General features: G+C 35.7%; 1 protein-coding gene across 7 annotated transcripts in view; it reads right to left on the reverse strand.

The window, feature by feature from the left end:
• PDE4D (phosphodiesterase 4D) overlaps window positions 1-20,280 on the reverse strand; it is a 1,171,348-nt gene that overhangs the window by 452,616 nt on the left and 698,452 nt on the right. Inside the window, exon 1 of one of the 7 annotated variants that reach the window (XM_039870233.1) lies at window positions 18,499-19,694. The exons of the other annotated variants lie outside the window; for them this stretch is intronic. Within the exon in view, the coding sequence (XP_039726167.1) occupies window positions 18,499-18,545 (47 nt within the window). The 5' untranslated portion in view covers window positions 18,546-19,694. Of the gene's footprint in view, window positions 1-18,498; window positions 19,695-20,280 lie in introns of those variants that run through there. 7 annotated transcript variants of the gene reach the window in all.

A 20,280-nucleotide genomic window follows, 5' to 3' on the forward strand; every position in this document is an offset into this window, starting at 1 on the left:
GTGTGTGATAATTTGATTAGCACTTCCCTGATTCTAAATCCATGTAGGCAGGAACTGTGTCTGATTTTGCATATCATTTTACCCTCAATGTCTACAAATGAATGGAGAATGGAAATAAGTGTGTGGGGGCATGGGAGATGTCAGGGTGCAGTAAGGGGTTGAGGGAGCAGAAGCTAAAAAGAAGCGTCGAAGATGAACTTAATCTGTTGACTATGCTGCCTACCTTAAGTATTAAATTCACGCTACATTTCTTCTTTCCAAACTGAGTGGGAAAATATGACTTTTAAAGATTGTATTTAGTCTTTTTTTTCTTTTTCTTAAGTTTCCTAAAATTTTAGACTACAAAGGCATTGCTGGGTAGTATACTTTGTTAGCTCCCAGAAAGGAGTGCATGTTCTTGAGTCTTATAATTTTAACATTACAGATTTTCTATATTAGCTTTCAACCTAACATAAAATTAATGTAAACTGGAGGCCTATTAACTATTTAATGTAAGCTCTTACTATTATTTTCTTTAGGATATTCATTGAAAATGAATAATGAGCATGCCTAAAACCCAAATCTTGGTTTTTAATATAATTCCCCCATGAAAGGAACCAGGGATCCATGGAGAAATGGATGAATCTAGGACTGTGGAAGGAAATGTATAAGATGAGCCTGCATCTTGTAATGGCAAAAAGCAAGAAAGTGCTAAAAAAAAAAAAAGCCCACAATGATGAGGATATTTCAAAGGGACATAAGAACCGACTGAAAGAACTCTCGATGGCCAAAGCTGGAACAATTTGAGCAACAATATAGTATTGAATTATGACCTAAAATACAAAATAAATATCCATGAGTCCAATCTGACATACACAAGAACTGAATAAACAATTAAATAAATGGAAAATAGACAGATCTCCTATGCAGAAGAATTCCAAATATTTTATGTAGAAACTCTGCCTTCAAGGAGGTTGAGCATAACTCCCTCCTCCTTAAGTGTGTGCTGTTCATAGTGAATTCCTTCCAAAGAATGCAGTACAAAAATAAGGGAAAAGAATGAGTTTACAGTGGAAAAACATGACAAAAATATGTGTGTATAAAAATATATATCAGTATGTATACTAACCTGTGTAGATACTCATATCTACAAATATGTCTGTATTTAACCAGGCGGTCGAGGTTAACATGAACAGCGATATGTCATTTTGATAGTGTAATGAAAATGGTGCCCATTGGGGTTTTCTTCCTCAAAGCACATAACCCTAATCTAATCATGAAACAAACATCAGAAAATCCGAGTTGAAGGAAATTCTACAAAATACCTGACCAATACGCCTTAAAACTGTCAAGGTCATCAAAATAAAGAAAATCTGAGAAGCTGTCACAGCCAAGAGGAGTCTGAGGAAACATGACAACTTAATGTACTGTGCTATTCTTGATAGGATCCTGGACCAAAAAAAGGACATCAGGCAAAACTAAGAAAATATGAAAAAAGTATAAACTTTAATTAATAATACTACATTAATATTGGTTCATTAATTATGACAAAAGTACCATACTCATATAAGATGTTAATAATAGAGGAAAGTGTGAATGAGGTATATGTACTAATCTTTGTAAATTTTCTATAAACCTAAAACTTTTAAAACAAAATATTTCTTTTAAAGAAAACTTAAAAGTCTATAAATTTAATTTAAACTGGTAGAATTAAATGGTAAGATCTAATCTTACTGATATAAGCCAATATTTAATTCTCTTAACCAAAAGGACAAAGTATTCTTCATATATTAACCTCCATGACCAATTGCTTTCTCTATGTTCCTTTAGAAAATATTTGATCATGTTATGCACCATTAATTAGAGTCAAATTAGAATATTATGGAATTGATAAACATATGATTCAGTTAAAGAAAAGTTTACTGAACAGTAGGAAAAAATTTACACAAGATATGCATTATCTATATGGATGCATTTGTCAAAAAAGACAAAAGAGTCAAGAATGGTTTACTATTCTAAGACAAAAAGCAAACAAAACAGAGAGAAAACTAAGGAAGAATTCTAAAGTTTTAACCCAACCATAAAAATGATAAATTTCAGCAAATAGTTAAGATGTTATAATTTACTCATGATTTTTGATCCTAGTAAAAAAATGCAGTGCACCTTTGCCCATCCCTACTTCCTTGCCTGGACCCATGCAGGCTATGTCACATGAAATGCTTATGTCCATGAGAACATCCAGACCCATGCTGGGGTTAAATCAGCCTTACTGCAGGTGTACGCAGTATTTCAGATTTGCAGCTACAAAGAACTAGCCTCATCCAAGCACCAGTCTTTCAATTCCTACATCATTTTCTTTCTTAAACAATTTTTGTCCTCAACCACTTTATATGTGACAAGGCATGAGTTTCTCCCACCCCGTCACTCTCCTTTTTGTCCTCTCAAGTACATATGCAGCCCAGAAGGGAGCACAAGCCAGGTGAGGTCTGAATGATGCAGGGTCAAGTGCACTCATTACCTCTTTATTTTGAGTCATTCTAGTTCTATTAATGGAGCCCAACTTGCTATGTGCAATCTTCAAATAGGTTCCATATTTTACATCAGAAACTGGATGTCAGATACAAATTTTACATAAACTGGGAATGATTACTGGGAATGAGGTTAGCACATTTTTACTTGGTTGTGAATATCATACTTGGCTTCCTGGAGGCTTCAAGCGTTCATGTATCACAGCCCTCCTATGCTGACACAGTTAGAGGTGCCCTCAGAGAACAAACCTTCCACCCTTCCCTTATTCTAAAAACAAAACACAAAAAACCCACCTACTGTTTTGTTCTAACTGTGCAGATGTAAAATCTGAACTGAACGTGATGATGGGAAGAGAGTACTCTTTAATCTCAGTATTTAAATTCTTGGTATTTTCTGGATATTTAAAGTACAGGACAAACAGAGATTCATGGGCATGGACAATAGACTAGTGGTTACCAGAAGGTAGGCAGGGAAGAGGGACGAGGGAGGTAGATGGGGTAAAAGAGGTCAAATATATATATGCCTTATGCTCTACTGCTGAACTGTACACCTGAAACTTATTGGATTTCATTAACCAATGTCATCATAATAAAAAATAAATAAATAAATAAAATAAAGTGCAGATATTCCCATGAGAAATATTACTGCCTGTCTAACAAATAATGGTGTCATATAAAATTAAACAATTAATAATTCAAGAACACTTTAAAATTCAGGTTGCAAAGAACATATTTTTCTATCTTTATAAAAACATGTAAAATAATATAAAATTTTATTTGGAAATTGTTAAAACTGTGTTGGAACAAAATGACTTTAATGCAGGTGATAGATTTCCTTCATATGCACTTAAAGTCTTGTTATTGATCCATTTGATTCTGCTCTATCAATTCTACTAAGATACAGATATTCTAGACATTAATGCTTTCCGAAATATACAATATTGATAAATATGCCAAAAATGACAAATATCTAAGAAAAAATAACAAGTATGAATGCCAGCCAAATTTCTATCTGAACTGGTATCTTTAATTGAGAAAGGTGAATAATGTTAATCTTAGGACGTTTACTTATAGTGGACTTAGATTAAACAATACGATTAGCAGTTATAGAATTTGAAGATCAGAATCACTGGAGAAGAAATACAATAATAATCAAGTAATAATAGATTAGTCAAGATTACAGTAGAATAAATTAGCAAAAGGATAAAGATAGCCATAAAAATATCAAATTTTTAGTTCCTTACAAGAGAAATGGTACAAATGTCCAAGAAATAAGTACTCACTTTCACTCTTTATATGCACTGTAACATATATGAAACAATTTGCTCCTCCCAGAAGTATTTTGATTTGAGATTTTTTTAAAGAAACACAGGAATGAAGGAGCTTCTTTTCCATGCTAGATATAAAGGTTCTTAAACATATTTCACTTACGCAAAGCATAATGTAAGAGGCACTAGGGACTTCAGTTCAAGAACAATAGACGTAAGACTGATGTACTGGTTGCTTCCTGAACACTGTGCTCAGCAGTTTTGGAGCACTTAGCAGTGATGAATAGGCATGAAGAATCAGGTACTGAAAAGCCATTTCCTTGGAAATGAAACTTTTTTTTTCTTTTATCTTTTGCCTGTTTTGATTAAAGCTCTGAAGAAACCAAAGATACAGAAGGAGTAGAGAAAGTATGCAACTCAGATTACCCAAAGGAGATGTTTCCAAAGAGGCTGAATGAAAACAGATGCTGGAGAGATAAAAGGGGTAAAAACAGCCATAATCTTCAAAATTCTTTTGATGTGCTATTGCTATGAAAGTCGTGGATTTTCTCAAGGTAAAGCTGTTTTATAAAAATGAGCTCATATGTCAATCAAAGATCTTTTACTTATAGTCAAGTCAAACACTTCACTATTATTATAATCAAATTCTAGCATTAGAATCAAATTCGTAGGGTCAATATGTAATAGCCAATTCACCTAGTTGAGAAAAATAAATGAAGAAATGATAAAAAAATGAAAAAACGTAAGGATTATTTATATACTTTATTCTAGAATTATATTCTTATTGGTTTTACGTATTATTTTTAAAACTATCAAAGGAATTGTTTTAGGTGGGGGAACAGATAACAGTCATATTGCACTTTAAAAAAATTATTTGACTTGGCCTCATATGTAAAGAATTTCATAATTTCCAGAAGTGTTGGCATTTGTCTACATCCTCTTTCCAGGCTGCTTGTCATTTCATAATCATTTTCATGGGGCCCATTTTCCTTATTATATGGACTTGTGCTTGAAACATTTCAAGCACAAGGAAGCAATCCTGTGAATTGACATGAATTGACAGATGCCATTAGAAGCAGCCCCACTCAGAACTCTGACTTGGACTTCATCTTATGCAACAAACATCCAAATACAGACTCAAGAACATTTGCCTCTAAGATGCAGATCTCCTTAAGAGTCATACGAGGCTGCTTCACTCTATACTACTGCTGTCATTACAAATAGAGCAGGACTCAGGAGTCTAAAACCGGGTGCTATAATGGGCTATGAGAGAACTCAAAGTATGTGAGAGTGCTTTTAACTTCAAGATAGTAACTTAGAAAGATATAGCATTTTTTTTCATAAGGAACACATTTTTTATTCAGTTTAATCTTTTATGGATGCCTCAATATTTTTAATAGTATTTTATTAGATTTTTAACTAAATCTTGTATGTGGGCTTTCTTTTTATTATTAACTAACAATAATATTTACAATTTTCAAAGATCTTTCAGATACTGTACCATTTTCATAGAAACTTGTAGAGAAGGAAAAGGACAGGAGGGGTAACTAAAATGCATTAAACATCCTAAATTTTTAAGATGTTGAATCCAGGTGCTATAATTTTTATACATCCCATTCCTCTTTATGCTTATCCTTAGGATAAATTTCCTTCCGATCTTACTATTAGAAATGTGTGCGCTTTCCCTGAACCACTGAGTCATTTATGTCTAACGGACACTGGAATTTGTCTTTAAGCTCCCTGATTTACACTGGCTCCTAAGAAACTTTGAAGAACTTTATATTCCACCTGGTATACCCTTAGATTTCATGGTCTGTTAGTCTCCTAGAAGATGGAGGTTTCTTTCTCCCTTGAAATGTAGACAAAATTGATTTGAAGCTCTCAATTTCATGACTAATAAGAGTCCCAAAACTCAGCCCTTGCTATGTGATAATTTCTGGGGATTAGAGCTCAGTGACCTCAGTTGATAACACAACACAATTCCTTTTTGATTTGCATACCTCCAAGACCACCTAAACACTTCAGCTCTTCCTGAGACTTAAAGTAAGACATACGTGCATTGGTGGTCTTTTTTCCCCCCTTCTGTCGCCAGGAAGGGGTCTGTTTAATGGACTGAGTACGCATGGTTCTCAGCTTTCCTTAGGCTTCTCCCCTTCCTCTCCTCTCTTCTAATCTCTCTTCCTCAGCTCCACTACTCTGGTTGGCTCTGCAGGACCAAATTCTCCCTCTGTTATACAGAGTGGCTTTCACTTCACATCATCTGAGCACCTGCTTGCAATCAAACCCACAAGGGGACTCATCTTATTCCTATGGCATCATCAAAGTATCTCTTCTAGCAAAGTCATTTCTCTTCCCCAAGGAGATTCTGGTGCCATTTGTGAAGGTAATGTTATTTTCTTCACCTTATTCCGTATGCATGTGAGTATTAACATCATACCTTATTTCCATTTGCCCTTCCCTCATCACTCTCCCCTAAAAGTTATAGCTATATATCTTTGTTGACTGTCTTAAATGCTGCCTAAAACAGGACAAGTTTTAAACAAACAAATAAATATTACCTAATTGAGTGCTGACAATAAATCTACTTGTTATTAATACAAATTAGTAATATTGTATTTTTCCTGTTTTAAGAATGAGATGTTCATAAATGTCAGATTTCCTGCTCAAAATCAGCCAGTCAACATGAGAATTGAATTTGAACTTAGTTCAATATGGCTCTAAAGCACGGACTTCTTCCCTTGCATAATATTATCTGCTAAGAGAGATGGGTATGGGATCTTTCCAACGCTTTGTCAAAACACACAAGCTACCTCCTCTTCCTACGCACCCTGTCACCCCCAGACTCTGATATTCCTTGTTACTGATATGGGAAAATAAGGGCTGGCTTTTTTTTGCACAAATTCTTGTAGGCATTTCTGATACAACTACCTTCCCTAATGACAACTTCTCCAACTCATCATCTCTACCACATTGGAATCAAAAGCGTAGATCCTTAACATGTTGAAGTTTGAGTTAACTTTCTAAGGTGTGCTTTGATTGTGAAATGTAAAAATATATAAAATAGTTCTTGAAGTTATTTTACAATAAAAAAAATAGTAAAATCTTATTTTAATGTGCAAAGGGATTTCAAGTTTTTTATTATCATCTTAACTAATAGATATAGTTGATATGTTAAATGAAATATGAAAAATATGGCATATTCTACCTATCTCAAAGGTCCAAGTGGCAAATTATTTTTCATATACAATTTCAAAATTTTAATATTTCAAATATAAATATTTCTTTTGAAAACATCTAAAATCAAAGCTATAGCAACATGAGAAACTAAAGAAGAGTTATAATAAAAGTCTAAGTATAAAACTGATTACTTCATAATCAAAAAAAAATCTAACAGGTCCTATTATTTGAGCAGCTACTTCTAAGAACTATGCTAAGCATTTTACATACAATATCTCATTTAATTATTATAGCAACATGATGAGGCAGGATTATTAGCCATATTTTCTAGATGAGAAAAAAACAGGTTCAGTAAGTTATATGATTGCTCAAGGTCACACAGCTCCTAAGTGGAATAACGAGAATGCAATCATGTTTGTCCAAGTCTAAAGCCCAGGCATCACTGCCTCTCAGTATTAATAGCACTTGCCATGTATGATGGACCAAGTTTGTACAAATGATGAGGGTATGTAAGACATGGATTTTTTTTTAGCCTGAAACATGCATCAATTATGGAACCTCGCCAGCTGGCAAATAAGTAAACATTAAATTGTGCTGTCTTCTTTATATCAATGGTACTTTTGAGAAGTAAGCTATCTGAGGTTAGAGAAGGTTTCATGAGACAGATGAGAGACTAGGAGAACTTGAAGAATGGGCAGAGTTCAGATTGGCAGAGCAGAGGGCAGAGCAACCCCTATAAGTAAAACAGATGGGTAAATTTAGGAACAGTGAAAAGACTGACATAATTAAAGATGAGAAATGTGGTTTGGGAATCATGAGAATTAAATGATGAGAATTAAAGATAGATCACGTGAGACTCAGGTGAGACACAATTACAAAATGTTTTGAAGGCCAAGAAGAAAAATATCCACGGGTAAATCATCCACTCATTCCACAAAGATCAGTTGGATGCCTAGTATATGGGGCAGGGAAAATAAAACAGAATAATACAGAAAGCCCTGGGTAATTCTGTTCAGTCCTGTAGCAATCACTGTCAGGGGTCTGTACACATTCCCTCAGCAATAACATGCCAGTGGAATCTTATTCTAAGCATGGGCAATACTCTATCCAAGGTTTTGCTTGCAGTCTGGCCAGGCTGGAAATGCTAGAAATTAACTCCTAACAGTAACCACTGGCCAATGAAGAATGAGAGTTGGAGGATAAATCCTCAAGTGTCCTCATCCCTTAGATAGGACAAATCTGAAGCAAGCTCTACATCATTTCCCAGCAGTCTCCGAAAGTTTGAGTCCCAATTGCCTACTTAAGTTACCTGATCAATAATGTTCCCTGCTTAGGCTTTCTTCCCTTTCCTGTCTAACTTCTCCACTCTCCCATTGCTATTTCCTGAGACAATCTCTTAAATAAACCATTTGCACTCAAATCCTCTCGAGGCCTGCTTCTCAAGGACCCCAACCCAACTTGGATGCACAATAGCTCTAGTAACAACCAACTGTGATGGAACATCTGTGTGCCAGGCACCTTTCTAAGAACTTTATATATGTTACGGCATTTCATCCACACAACAGTCTATGAGGTACAAACTATAATAACCCCCATTTGCAGAGGAGGAAACTGAGGTAGAGAGAGGTTAAATAGCTTGCCCAGAGCCACACAGCTAGAAAGCACGGATCCAGATTTGAAGGCATCCTAGATCTAGAGTCAGTGCTCTTATCCACTAAATCAGGTGCCTCTCTGCACATGGAACACTGCACAGCAACACACACCATGCTATAGGGAAGTACAAGGAGCTCTAAGAGAAGGACGCTAGTGCCAGCGGGGAGGGAGTCATGGTGGGGGCTGTTGTCTAGTTGGGCTCCAGCTTACCCCAACCCTTCTTCAAAAGTGCAGCATCGATGCAAAGCTGCTCCTCAACACCTGTCACATCTATTTTATATATTAAGTCACTGTCTAAGCTTTTGCTTGAAGAAAGGGTTCCATGACTTAAAAATAAATGTTTGTAACCTCCATGCTAAAGAATAGATATATCTAACAACTCAACTCAGATATATATATATATATATATATATATATATATATATATATTCCTCTTCTCATAAATAGAATAGAATATGGTTTGCTACCAGAGGTTAGCTTTGTCACAGAAAGTTCCTTGAAGCAAAACAAGGTTTAGTGAAGGCCTGGCAGATGGGGTGTCTTTAAAATGGTGACATCCTGATCTACCTTTACATTTAACCTCTCTTAAAAATCAAATCTTTCATGGATTACATTCTAAAAAATGGAATTTTGCAAATATTTTCTTCTTTTAGACTCTGATACCTGGCTTCAAGGCCTTATTTGATGACTTGTAAGAGGTCTCTTTTACTAGTCTCAATAACACTCTAGTTTCCTCAACTTGCCCATTACTGACTCGCTAGCTTTTCTTTCTTCTCTAGAATATCAATGGCTTCTCCATCATTATGTCAATTATTTATTTTAAATTTACTGAGTAAACACATGAAGCAAAGCAAACTTATGCAAAGTTTCTGATATTGAGAGTTTCTCACTATGTTGATCCTTTAGACCAGGTGAACAAGGGAGGGCCTGAGATCTTTGACAAAGAGAAGAGCTGGGAAGACATAAGTAGTATTTGGGATATATTTTCTCAATTACTGTGACTATCAGCATTCATGGCCACAAAGCTAATATCTTACCCATGAAAAAGGTGTTAGTTAAGGTACAATTTTATGGAGAAGGGCTTAAGCCAAATACTTAAAGCTGAGAGGCTAAGGGTTTTCTACAGGAGAGGCCAAATACTTCAGAAAAACATCAGAGTTCAGTCCTGGAGTAGTTTATTGATAAATGTATTATTTCTCAGCATTTCCTCTAACGGAAGTGCAATTATGGAATTTTGCAAATATTTTCTTCTTTTAGACTCTGATACCTGGCTCCAAGGCCTTATTTGATGGTTTTCATGACAAAAATGGGGAAATTAATATGATATAGAACCATAGATTTTTATAGCACCATAGATTTTTATAGAACCATAGATTTTTATAGCACCAAAGTATCATTTAGTTGAACCTCCTCACCTTCAGATTTAAAAATAAAAACATGAAAACCCAAATGGAGGGACGAATGCGGTTTCATTATCTGTAACTAGGACTGCTTAGTACCTTTTTTAGAGGTTTAGAGGTACAACAGAAATCCTACATGAAAGATCTATAGAAAGTTATCATGAGCACTGACTACCAAGAATATTAGCGAGGAAGCTCTGCAGACCTCACAGAATGTGCCGATGATTAGAAGAGATAAAAGGAATTCATAATCTCTCCAAAACACATGGTACACTATAGGGTTTATAATTATGGCCTAAAAATTATAAAGCTATTTATAACTTTCCCTTAATTTCCACCTTATATTTCTCATTTTTTCTCCCTGTGGTATCATGGAAACATAAAAGAGAATTTAAATTTATAAATATTTAAACTAGGTTATATCAGTTCCGGTTAAAGTCATACTATGTTTTGTTATTTTCCATAAATTTCTCGGAGACTGGTGACACTTTCAAGTAAACTTCAGAAGGATTTTTTGAAGAAATCATTGTGAAAGGAGGTTATATATATGGACTTGTGACATTCCAACATAAACCACAGAAAGTTTCCTATTAAAAAGTGAGCAAAGATGAATCATTTTGCCTTCTCTTCCAACTGTGATTTTTATTCATTTGAAGATAAAATTCAAAGCAAACATCTTAGAGCTTCTGTTTGTCATCCTAGAGTTATTTCCAGGCAGCCTAGGAAATCTCATCTTTCCAAAATCAGGTCATAAAACTGGAACTGCAATCTAATTAATATGTTCATAAAACAGCTTCTACCACTACCAAATAGACAACAGCAACACTAAAGTCAACTCTGTATTCTTTGGAAACCCAAAAACACAATCAATAGGAGAAATTATAATCACAACACAGTTTCTAATTTAGTAATTAAGAATTCTAACAGTTCTGTCACATCGCTGCCCCTTTTCCTGACATAACGATTTGTGTAATTTTAAAAGGAAAGTAAAATATCTTTCATTGACTTTACATATTCATTTGGCATCACTGACTTTTTAGAACTTCACTTACACTCACATATTTCCCTCTTCAACAGTTTCCCAATTTTCCACAGAACCTGTTTTATAATTTGACTAAGCTTCTCCACTTGCCCCTCCATGTTTCTCCCTCTGAGATATGATCTTGAATTATACTTTGCAGAAAAAACAGAGGGTATGAGACCAAAACTCCCTTGGGTTCTCCTTTCACCTACTTAATCTTTACATCATTTGCATCCATCCTCCCCTTCCTCTCTCCTGTTTTGGAGGAAACCATGTCCTTCTCTAGTTGTTGGGATCCTGTATCTGGATACTTCATTTGGGATCTGTTCCCTGACCCTTAAAAGTACCTAGTGCTGTTCTTCACTAACTACTGTTTTTTTTCCTCTCCCCTCTTTACCCCTCCTCTCCCTTTCTTGCTACTCCTTGTTCTGTCCTTCTTGTCCGAAATTTTGAAAGTGGTGTGCACCACTTTTCATTGCTTATAACCCCTGAAATATAATTTACCCAGACTCTCTCTTAAACCTTTTCCAAAATGTTGGCAATAACTGCTAATTCTGAAATCCATCAGAATTAGCAGATATACTTTTAGCTCCTCATTTCTAGACTTCAATAGTGTATTTATAACAGCCAGTTAAATTGTTTCTTCCTTTGGACTCCAGAATACTTAATATATACCTATATTAATATGCTCTATACTATACTATAATTATTTATTTCCTTGGATGTTCTCATCACTAGTCTATGATTATTTTCAAGGCAGTACTGTTATCTATTTATCTGTACATCCCCTATGCTTATGTGAATCATTTTGTTCCACATGTTCCAATCCAATTCATCACAAAGAATTTTCATCAGTTCAGATTTTGGGCTATTTGAAGATTAAAATGTTTCTTTGACTGGCATTAGCTCTGATTTCAGAAAATGTTAATATTCTTTACCTGTGTAAAAATTAATTTTAAAGACCTATAATTAGAACATTTTGAAGAAGTAATAATTATGATAGCAAAGCACAAAACGTGTATGATCTTTGACTGTTTGCAAGGCACGCTCAAAACATTTTATCTGTCTGTCATAACTGTCCTTCAACATAAATGAAGCCATGTCAAAGCAGGGCTAGGGCTGTGCAGTTTGATCACTGATAGTGCCTTGCAGAGATGGTGAGTAAAGCTGAACTCATCTGTGTTCCACTCTCCCAATGTGTGCCCAGAGAATGGGACGCCTTTTGCTTTGCACAGAGGCTCTGTCCATTCACCAAGCACAGCAGCCTGCATTTCTAACTTCTCTTTCCTAATTCACAGGAAGGACCCCATAGGACAGAGTGGCCCTGGGTACATGGTTCACTTCAAATCCTTGTAAACTTTCTCATTCTAAGAAAATACAAAAAAAAAAAAAAAAAAAAAAAATCTGATGATGTGGTCAAAGTATAGGTCATAGTGCTAACATAAACAAGAAGGGACTCTCAGGCAAAAGCCATTTATACTCACTAGGCATCCCATATACTTACCTAACTTGTGACAGGGTGAAAACCTGCTTATTTTCTCTGGTCTAGCTGCTAATCTATTTTCCAGAAGGTCCATGGCCAGAGTGCTAAGGCATCTACCAGAAGAATATGGTAATTAAAAAAATATATACTGGGCTTTAATATCAGGCCAGATTGGGTTCTGAGTGGGTCAGCTTATGTAATAGATATGTCACCCATCTTGAGCAAATTATTTACCCTCCATGAGTATTACTTTCCTCATCTACAAACAGGGATTCAAATAAGACCCACTTTCAAAAGTTAAAAGTGCCATTAAATGGCGTAATTTCTTTGAAAACATGTGACATGATTCTATTAGCGCTGATCTCTCTCATATGGTACACAATGTTTATATTATCTATATTTTAAGAACTTCAACCAAGAGATTTCAGCATGTCGTGTCATTCTTTAACAGTCTAACAAATTAGTATTATCGGTGTGCTTTGAGAGTTACTTTAATAGTCTACTCTTCAACTCGAAGGGGGTAAATATCTGTTGCAATCATTGTCAACAGGTGGTGAAAAACTCAGAGAGCTTTCCCAAGGTCTCACAAAGCATTAACACCAGAATTTGAGTTAGGAACCTGAAAGAGTGTTTTGTTTTGCTTTCTTTTCTTTTCTTTTTCTCTAGCCAATAACCTGAGTATATAGAATTTGGATTAACCATTTTTAAAACCAAATATATATCCAAAATTTTACACAATGTAATATCTAGTTGAAATATATTGTCTTGGGTATCTTTATAGGCTGGTACTTCTCTAATAACTGGAAACATCATCCAATAGTCCATTGAGTGATAAAAGCTATAGTAGTTAACTTATGGCTTAGAGATATTTTATGGCTATTGCAAAAAGGTAGGATGATGTTATAGCTAGATAGGGTCTTAATGAAAATTAACGTTTGTGGGGTGTGATCAAAGGAGGGGATGAAGAGGCGAAGTGTAGTTATTGTTTAAAAAAAGAAAGAAAGAAACTTCTAGCCTGTGGCAAGTGGGAAACTGGTTGTTGTTACCTCCTTGGCTTCTTCTTTATCTCAGATTCTAAACTATTTTTTTCCCTTACTTGTTGGTTTTTCTGTGAACCCATATACTTCAGCATTAGTAGATTTAACTCAGCAATAGTCAGCTAGAATGGGTACAGGAACAAATGGGGGTATTAAGTGAAAAATTTAATAGAAGCAAAACATCCCAAATTCATAGCTAATCATTTTCACATGATGGAGAATATTTTCTTTCTTTTTTTTCCCTTTTGTAGGAGTTGTCTAAAACCTCCCTGGCTTGGGCCACCCACTTAGCCATTGAGGATGTATCCTGTAAGCAATTTAAAGGGCACTATTTTACTACAGCGGAAAGTCTGCTGGGACTGAAAATTATATTTAATTTCCATAAGTTGTGGGCATATTGGTATTACAGATGGAAACTTTCCTCCTCTATTATACCATTCCTTAATCGTTTTTTTTATTAAAACAAAAACATAAATTTTTATTTTCATTTTAAAATTATAAGATATTACTAAAAGAAATTGAGGAAAATGCAGCTAGAGTCAATAAAAGACAATAAAACAGAAAGACAGGCAAAAAATTATATGCTCATCTAAAGAAAACCTTTGCTGTATTATATCTAAACCTGAACTTGTGACTTTACATTGAGCACCAGGGATTTGTGAACAAGATGAGTGGGTATAATACTGAGCTCTAGCTAAATTTTTATTGTGTTTACAAAAAACTATATTTGGCCATAATAAGAATTCAGAGAGTTTGGTGTTTGTATTCTGAAATTGCTGAGTAGTTCTGTCACTCAGAGGAAGAGATGGTACTAAAGCAAGGTCAGCAATGACCTGAAATCTTATTAGAAGACAAGCAGACACTGGCAGACTTTTAGGTTAACTAAAATGAGCAGAGCTCCCTTACCTTACATGAGACTTAATACATTTTGTCCTTTAATGCATACACTGTCATCTAATTCATTGTTTCTCCTACTCACTAAAATGCTTGTAAAACAAGTGAGATCATATATTAGCCAAAATATAAAGTCAAGAAAATACAATTCTGGGTTGAGTTTCTGTAGTTTTAGTATATGAAAAGAAGAAAAATTTAAAAGATGAAACCCTAAGAGTCTAGATAAGAATTATCCTTTCATTAAGAAGCAGGCCATCTTGCCTATCTCTGATTGTTTATTCATTGGAATTGCATTTAAAAATATACATTAAAATAAATATATATGCCTATGATATTATTGATTATTGATTTATATCTTGCTGCATTTCATAAAGAATTTTGATCAAAGGAAAGAATCCAAAATGGATTAGTAGATTAGCTGAACCCTTGATTGATAGGGGAAACAATCAAACTATGACTTGCTTGATTGACTCTTACTAGGAACCTGGAAAGGGAAAATCCAATGAAAAGATGTGGGGGCCTACAAAAAGGGAAGAAGACTGAAAGTTGAGTCAAGTGTGTAATTACCACATTTTGTCTCTTGATCGAAGTTACCTCTCCGCCTCTCTGCATCATAGAGTTTGATAAAAGCATTTAGATGTGTGAGCTTTAAAAAATTAAATCCTAAGTATCAAATAAATAAAATAGTTAATTACCACACACAATCACTAGTCCCAAATCTTCCTCCCGTTTCCTCAGAGGAGCACACTGATAGCAGCACTGTATAGCCTCCCCTCACAGGGGCCATCAGCTTCCGTCTCCCACTGTTCTCTCTCTGAGTCACTTGAGTCCATTATAAAAAAGATGCAAAGGTATTTAAATAAAACATCCTCCTAAATTTTATAAATGTAAAATTTGGTTACATTCAACATGGCCCTGGTGTTTCTAGCATGAAGTTACTACGTTTTTATAAATCGGATTATACAAAACTGTTATATATCTTTTCAGGAAGGCAAAAAGCTACAAACACATGTTAGACATGCTATATTATGTCATTCTTGTTAGACCCTGCATATGATCCTATGTCATTATGCTTCTAAAGAGTTGTCTTAATGGCTACTTAATGAAATTTAAATTCCTAGAAAGCTGACGTTCATTTTTCTCTTCCGACCATACAAGAAGACCTGATCCCAAATTTCCTGGCTACCAATATATTCTTACAACTAGCCAGAATGAAAAAGAACAGCCATATAGTATTTATTCACTTAGTGGGCAAACTCTTATCTTTGTTTGGCTTGGCAGTAAGAAGGTCAAAAAGTGTAGTGGAAAGAAGTCTTCGCAATAAAATCCTCCAGCATTTCTAACGTAGCCTTAAGTAAGAAAAGCACATTCTTCATACCACTTCTTTAGCACTCAAAGGGTAGTGTTCTATTAAGACAAGTAATAAAACCATTTATTAACTTTAACTTGTAACCAATAAACAATGAATTTGTACTACTATTGCTCAATTATCAACACACCAGCTGAAGGGGAGGAGGATGAGAGTCCAAGCGCAAACTCTGTACATAGGTTTCTATTTGAATCATTCTCTCTGATAAACTTTTGAAGACTGCTCTAGGCCCCCTGTATCTCACTTTTCCCTCCATCTTGCTCCTCACAAAGCAGAAGAGAAAAAGAACACGCACCTCTGTGTCCTGCATACCCAAAGGGTTTAAAGTTTTCATAGAGAGGAGCTAGAGATCACAAAACCAAAGCACACATCTCTTTTAAAACGTTTATTCTTCCCTGGCATTGGTCTGTTGCCAACTTCTGATTTGCCCCTTTGTGGAAAAAAAGACATGCATGTGAGAACGAGGAAAGGGAATCTTGAGATGAAAGGGAAAATAACTTGGCAAATCCTTTCTTCTTAGTATGATAATTCATGAGCATGGAATCTAATCCAATAGGACTCTTATGGTAAGACAAAGGAGAAGGAGAAGGAGGTTTTCTGTTAACAAACACCTGGAATCACTGCAGTATTGAAAGGCGAGGTTATAAATAAGAGAAAAACAACAATTGGGGAAGTTGAGAAGCAAGTACGACCTTAATTAGGTCACCTGGAAAAAAACACCACCCTCTTTGATTTCAACTTATTAATAAATCCTTCTAAGTCTACCAAGTAAGAATAGATGCACAGCATCCTCATACTCCACAACAACAACACATTGGTACGTCATGCAGTGAAATGCATGAAGAGTTACCTAGCTCCGGGAACAAAAGAAAACCACCAGGACTCTCAACTTCTTTATGTAACTTTCAAACATATATATTACTTATCTAGAGGAGCATGAATAAGCACATTTGTATTCTTTCAAAAATATAGACTTGAATAGCTTATTTCTTTCCAGTCAAAAGTAGAGGTGAAGTAAATGCACCAAAATAAAAGATGGTTATAATGACAGTCATTCAAAGAGTACATGCATCCTATCTATTGCTACATAAACAAATGGACCCAAACAGCAGAGCTTACGCAGAACAAAAACTGTTGCTTTAAGGCAAGGTACACTTTATGGAAATGAGAATGGTATTTTTTCCCCTAAACAAATATTAATAGATACAAAATTAACCTTGCTTAAAGTATAAGAAATAGAAAATAAATATTTGACAAATGCCTACTATGTGCCAGGAACTGTTTCCAGGACCTCTTTTTTTTTTTAAATCTTAAGACTATGAATGTATCTGTAAGAATGACAAGGATCTTATTGTTGATGCCTGACCCTCACGGTCAGAACCAGCAAGGCAATGGCACCAAACCTCCCACTGAGTCGGGAACTCTGTTGATGCACTTGGAAGTGGGCCACTGAGGTTTTGCAGGCATGTTACCCAGACTGCCTCCCCAGACTGGAGATGATGGCTCTAGACAGCAGAGAAGGAAGATACGCCACAGCTTTGATTCTAGATATATCTGATGTTGATAGAAAATGAGCATCTGCCCAGGGTGACAGAGGATGTCACCTACCCTTCTTTGTAACTGATTTTTAGCAAACAAGCTAAAAATGTCTGTAACAAACCAGAAAGTGGTTTGGGTAGAGCTTTAAGATATCAGGAAGCTTTCATTAGAGACACTGTCATAAAAACAAATGAAACCCCTCAGAAACCTGCATTTTAATATACATTACTTATCCTGAGGCCAGCCAAAAATTTTACCTGGGAAATATACTTTCAAAATTAGACACATTGCAGTATCCTAAACAAACCATGTTAGCAGCCATAAAACCTTTAAATGTGCCTTGATCATGTATTCAGAAAGTTTCTGCGATGAGAGGTTGAACCCAAACTTAAAGTAAAAACAACCAATTTTTAAATAACGAGCTTTGCTTTTATAATACTGTCAGCAATTAGTTCCTATACACATTTAGTCATGAACTCTAACTAAAGATGGTACATGATGTCACATGTCCAGGGACCTGAATACATTGCATTGAACCTTAATACATGAGCAAAATCAACGCATTAAGCAAGTTCAATGAAAGTCTGAACACTTCATGATTCATGTTAGAATTCTATTTAACTGGTTTGTTCTGGTAGAATTATTCTTTATATGTGAGGCACCAACACATATTAGTATTATTTTTTAAACTGAGTCAAGGTTCTAAGTTTTTCCTTAACCTTCTTTGAGAAATTTAGGAAGACCTAAGGCCAGGTAAATTTATATTAGATGTCAAAAATACATATGTGTCCTTCCCAGGGAATTTTCAAAGAAAACAAAAGAGCAAAAACAAAGCCCAAAACCCCTTTTTAATTTTATTAGTTAAATAGTTACCACTCTCAAAGTTGTGTTTTGATTTTTTTTCCATGAAATGTTAGCAACTGTAAATGTCCTCATATTCAACTTCTTATTGGGGGATTTTTTATATTAACAACTAATTTGTGATTGCAAAATCATTACTTTCTCAGACAACATTTGGTCTTAAACATATTTTAATTTTCATCCTCACTTGATAGCAATATTCTCGTTCAAGATAAATCTGTCTCTGGCACCTGTCATGGAATTTTATAATTCTGAGTTTTATAAACTGAAGGGGATATTGATTACTCACCATATCCAGGAATGCCTTCTAAAGGGAAAATTATTCACGTGCATCATGTTTGTAGATCTTCTCTCATCAATATTTTCCTTGTCTCATATGTCACATGTAGTGATTTTCACAGATGAATTCCAACTCTCCTGTTTGAGCAGCTATCATGGGCAATTATTGCAACAAGTATTGAATTCCAAAAAAATCCCCCTCCAAAAACAAATAGCAACAACAAAAGCCCTTCCAGGATTTGAAGAAAGAAACATCACAGGATACTGCAGGTATAAGTCCATCCATTTAGGTTCCACTAGTTAGTCAACACACTAAAATAATCAGTTCAATCGTTAATCCTAAATGGTGGCAAATATTGTCCTGGTAAAAATCCAACTGCCTAGAGTATAAATTAATGCATCCTCCCAGAAAGGACTCTGCAATGTGGGAAAAAAGGACTCAAAAGACAGTTTCTTGTTATCCTTGTTAAAGAAGTGTTAGAAGGGAAATGGAAAACTTCAGGTTGCTTTGCCATGCTGTCCTTTAGAAATGAATATTGCTTTTTCTTCTTTCTTAGGCACATATTCATGTGTGGTCACTTTAACGCAGTGCTGCCTTCTGAGACGTATTGGACAAAGACCTGGGCAGAGTGGCTAGAAACCATGTATAACCAAAGCCAACTTCTTTCCCAAATCTCAGAATTGCTGGTTTTCAACTGCAAAAGTCGGAAGGCAAGGAGCAATTTCTGTTTTGCAGGACAGGATTACCATTAGCTACCACCATGACTTCTGAAGGTGCCGTCATGAGGAAATTCATTTCAGCTGCCTAACCATAATAAGGCTGTCTGCTCTCTTTAAGTAAAATGACTAAGCTATTGATCCTTTCACTGCAGAAACCCCTTTAATTTGTTGCTATCCAAACCATGTGCGGGCTTTTAATATTTAGCCTTGGAAAGAAAATGAATTTCACAGCTGCAAGTCAGACGTTGTCTAAGAATTTCTTCCCCGGCTGTCTTTCTTTTCTCTCTCCCTCTCTCTTTTTTCACCCCAAATTTAATTCCCCAATAGGTGTCATTTACTCGGATGCTCTGATATCTTCTGAAATATTCTCATGCCCAAGCCATACAGACCTTGCATGCTTTTAAAACACAATGGCAACAGGCTCCTGCTGGGGTCCCCCAGCGCCGAATTTCCAGCAGAACCCTTGGAGTCAGTCGCAGCCGCCTTGTTTGCCCTAGGCTGTGCCGCCCGGCTCTGAGCAACTCCGGACACTTGCAGGCTCCGTGGTACTGTACATTAACTCTGCAGCAGCCCTACCGGCTGCAGAGACTGCTGCCTGACAGGGGATGTGCTGGCGTCAAGGGGGCCCTCTAGGTGGTTCCCAGACACTGCAGCACGCCTCGCTCGCCTCCGAAGAGGAGCGAGCCAAAGGGGTTAAAGGAAAAATAGCTCGCCCTGAAAGCGCAGATTCCCTTCAGTAAGTAATTATCGGGCAAGACAAACTAAGCAATTAAAAAAAAGAGAAAAAAATCTGTAAATAAGTTCACAGGGACTTGACACCTTGAACAAATAGATATTACGGAGAGAGAGGTTTTGTTCGTTTCTGTTTTCCCTTTCTTTCCCAGTGAAAAGAAAGGGAATGAAAGAAGTCAGAGAATTTGCCGATGACAGGACTTGGTCACTCTGACTCTTTTGTTTAAAAAAAATCTATATATATATTGGGATGGGGATGTCTTACTAACTTGATGATTTGTAACCATTATCTATAGATGACCACATGGTAATTTTGGGACAGGAAATCCTGTGGAAGCCA

This window comes from Pteropus medius, unplaced genomic scaffold (genome assembly GCF_902729225.1).
Source record: "Pteropus medius unplaced genomic scaffold, Ma_sr-lr_union100, whole genome shotgun sequence".
NCBI lineage: Eukaryota > Metazoa > Chordata > Mammalia > Chiroptera > Pteropodidae > Pteropus > Pteropus medius.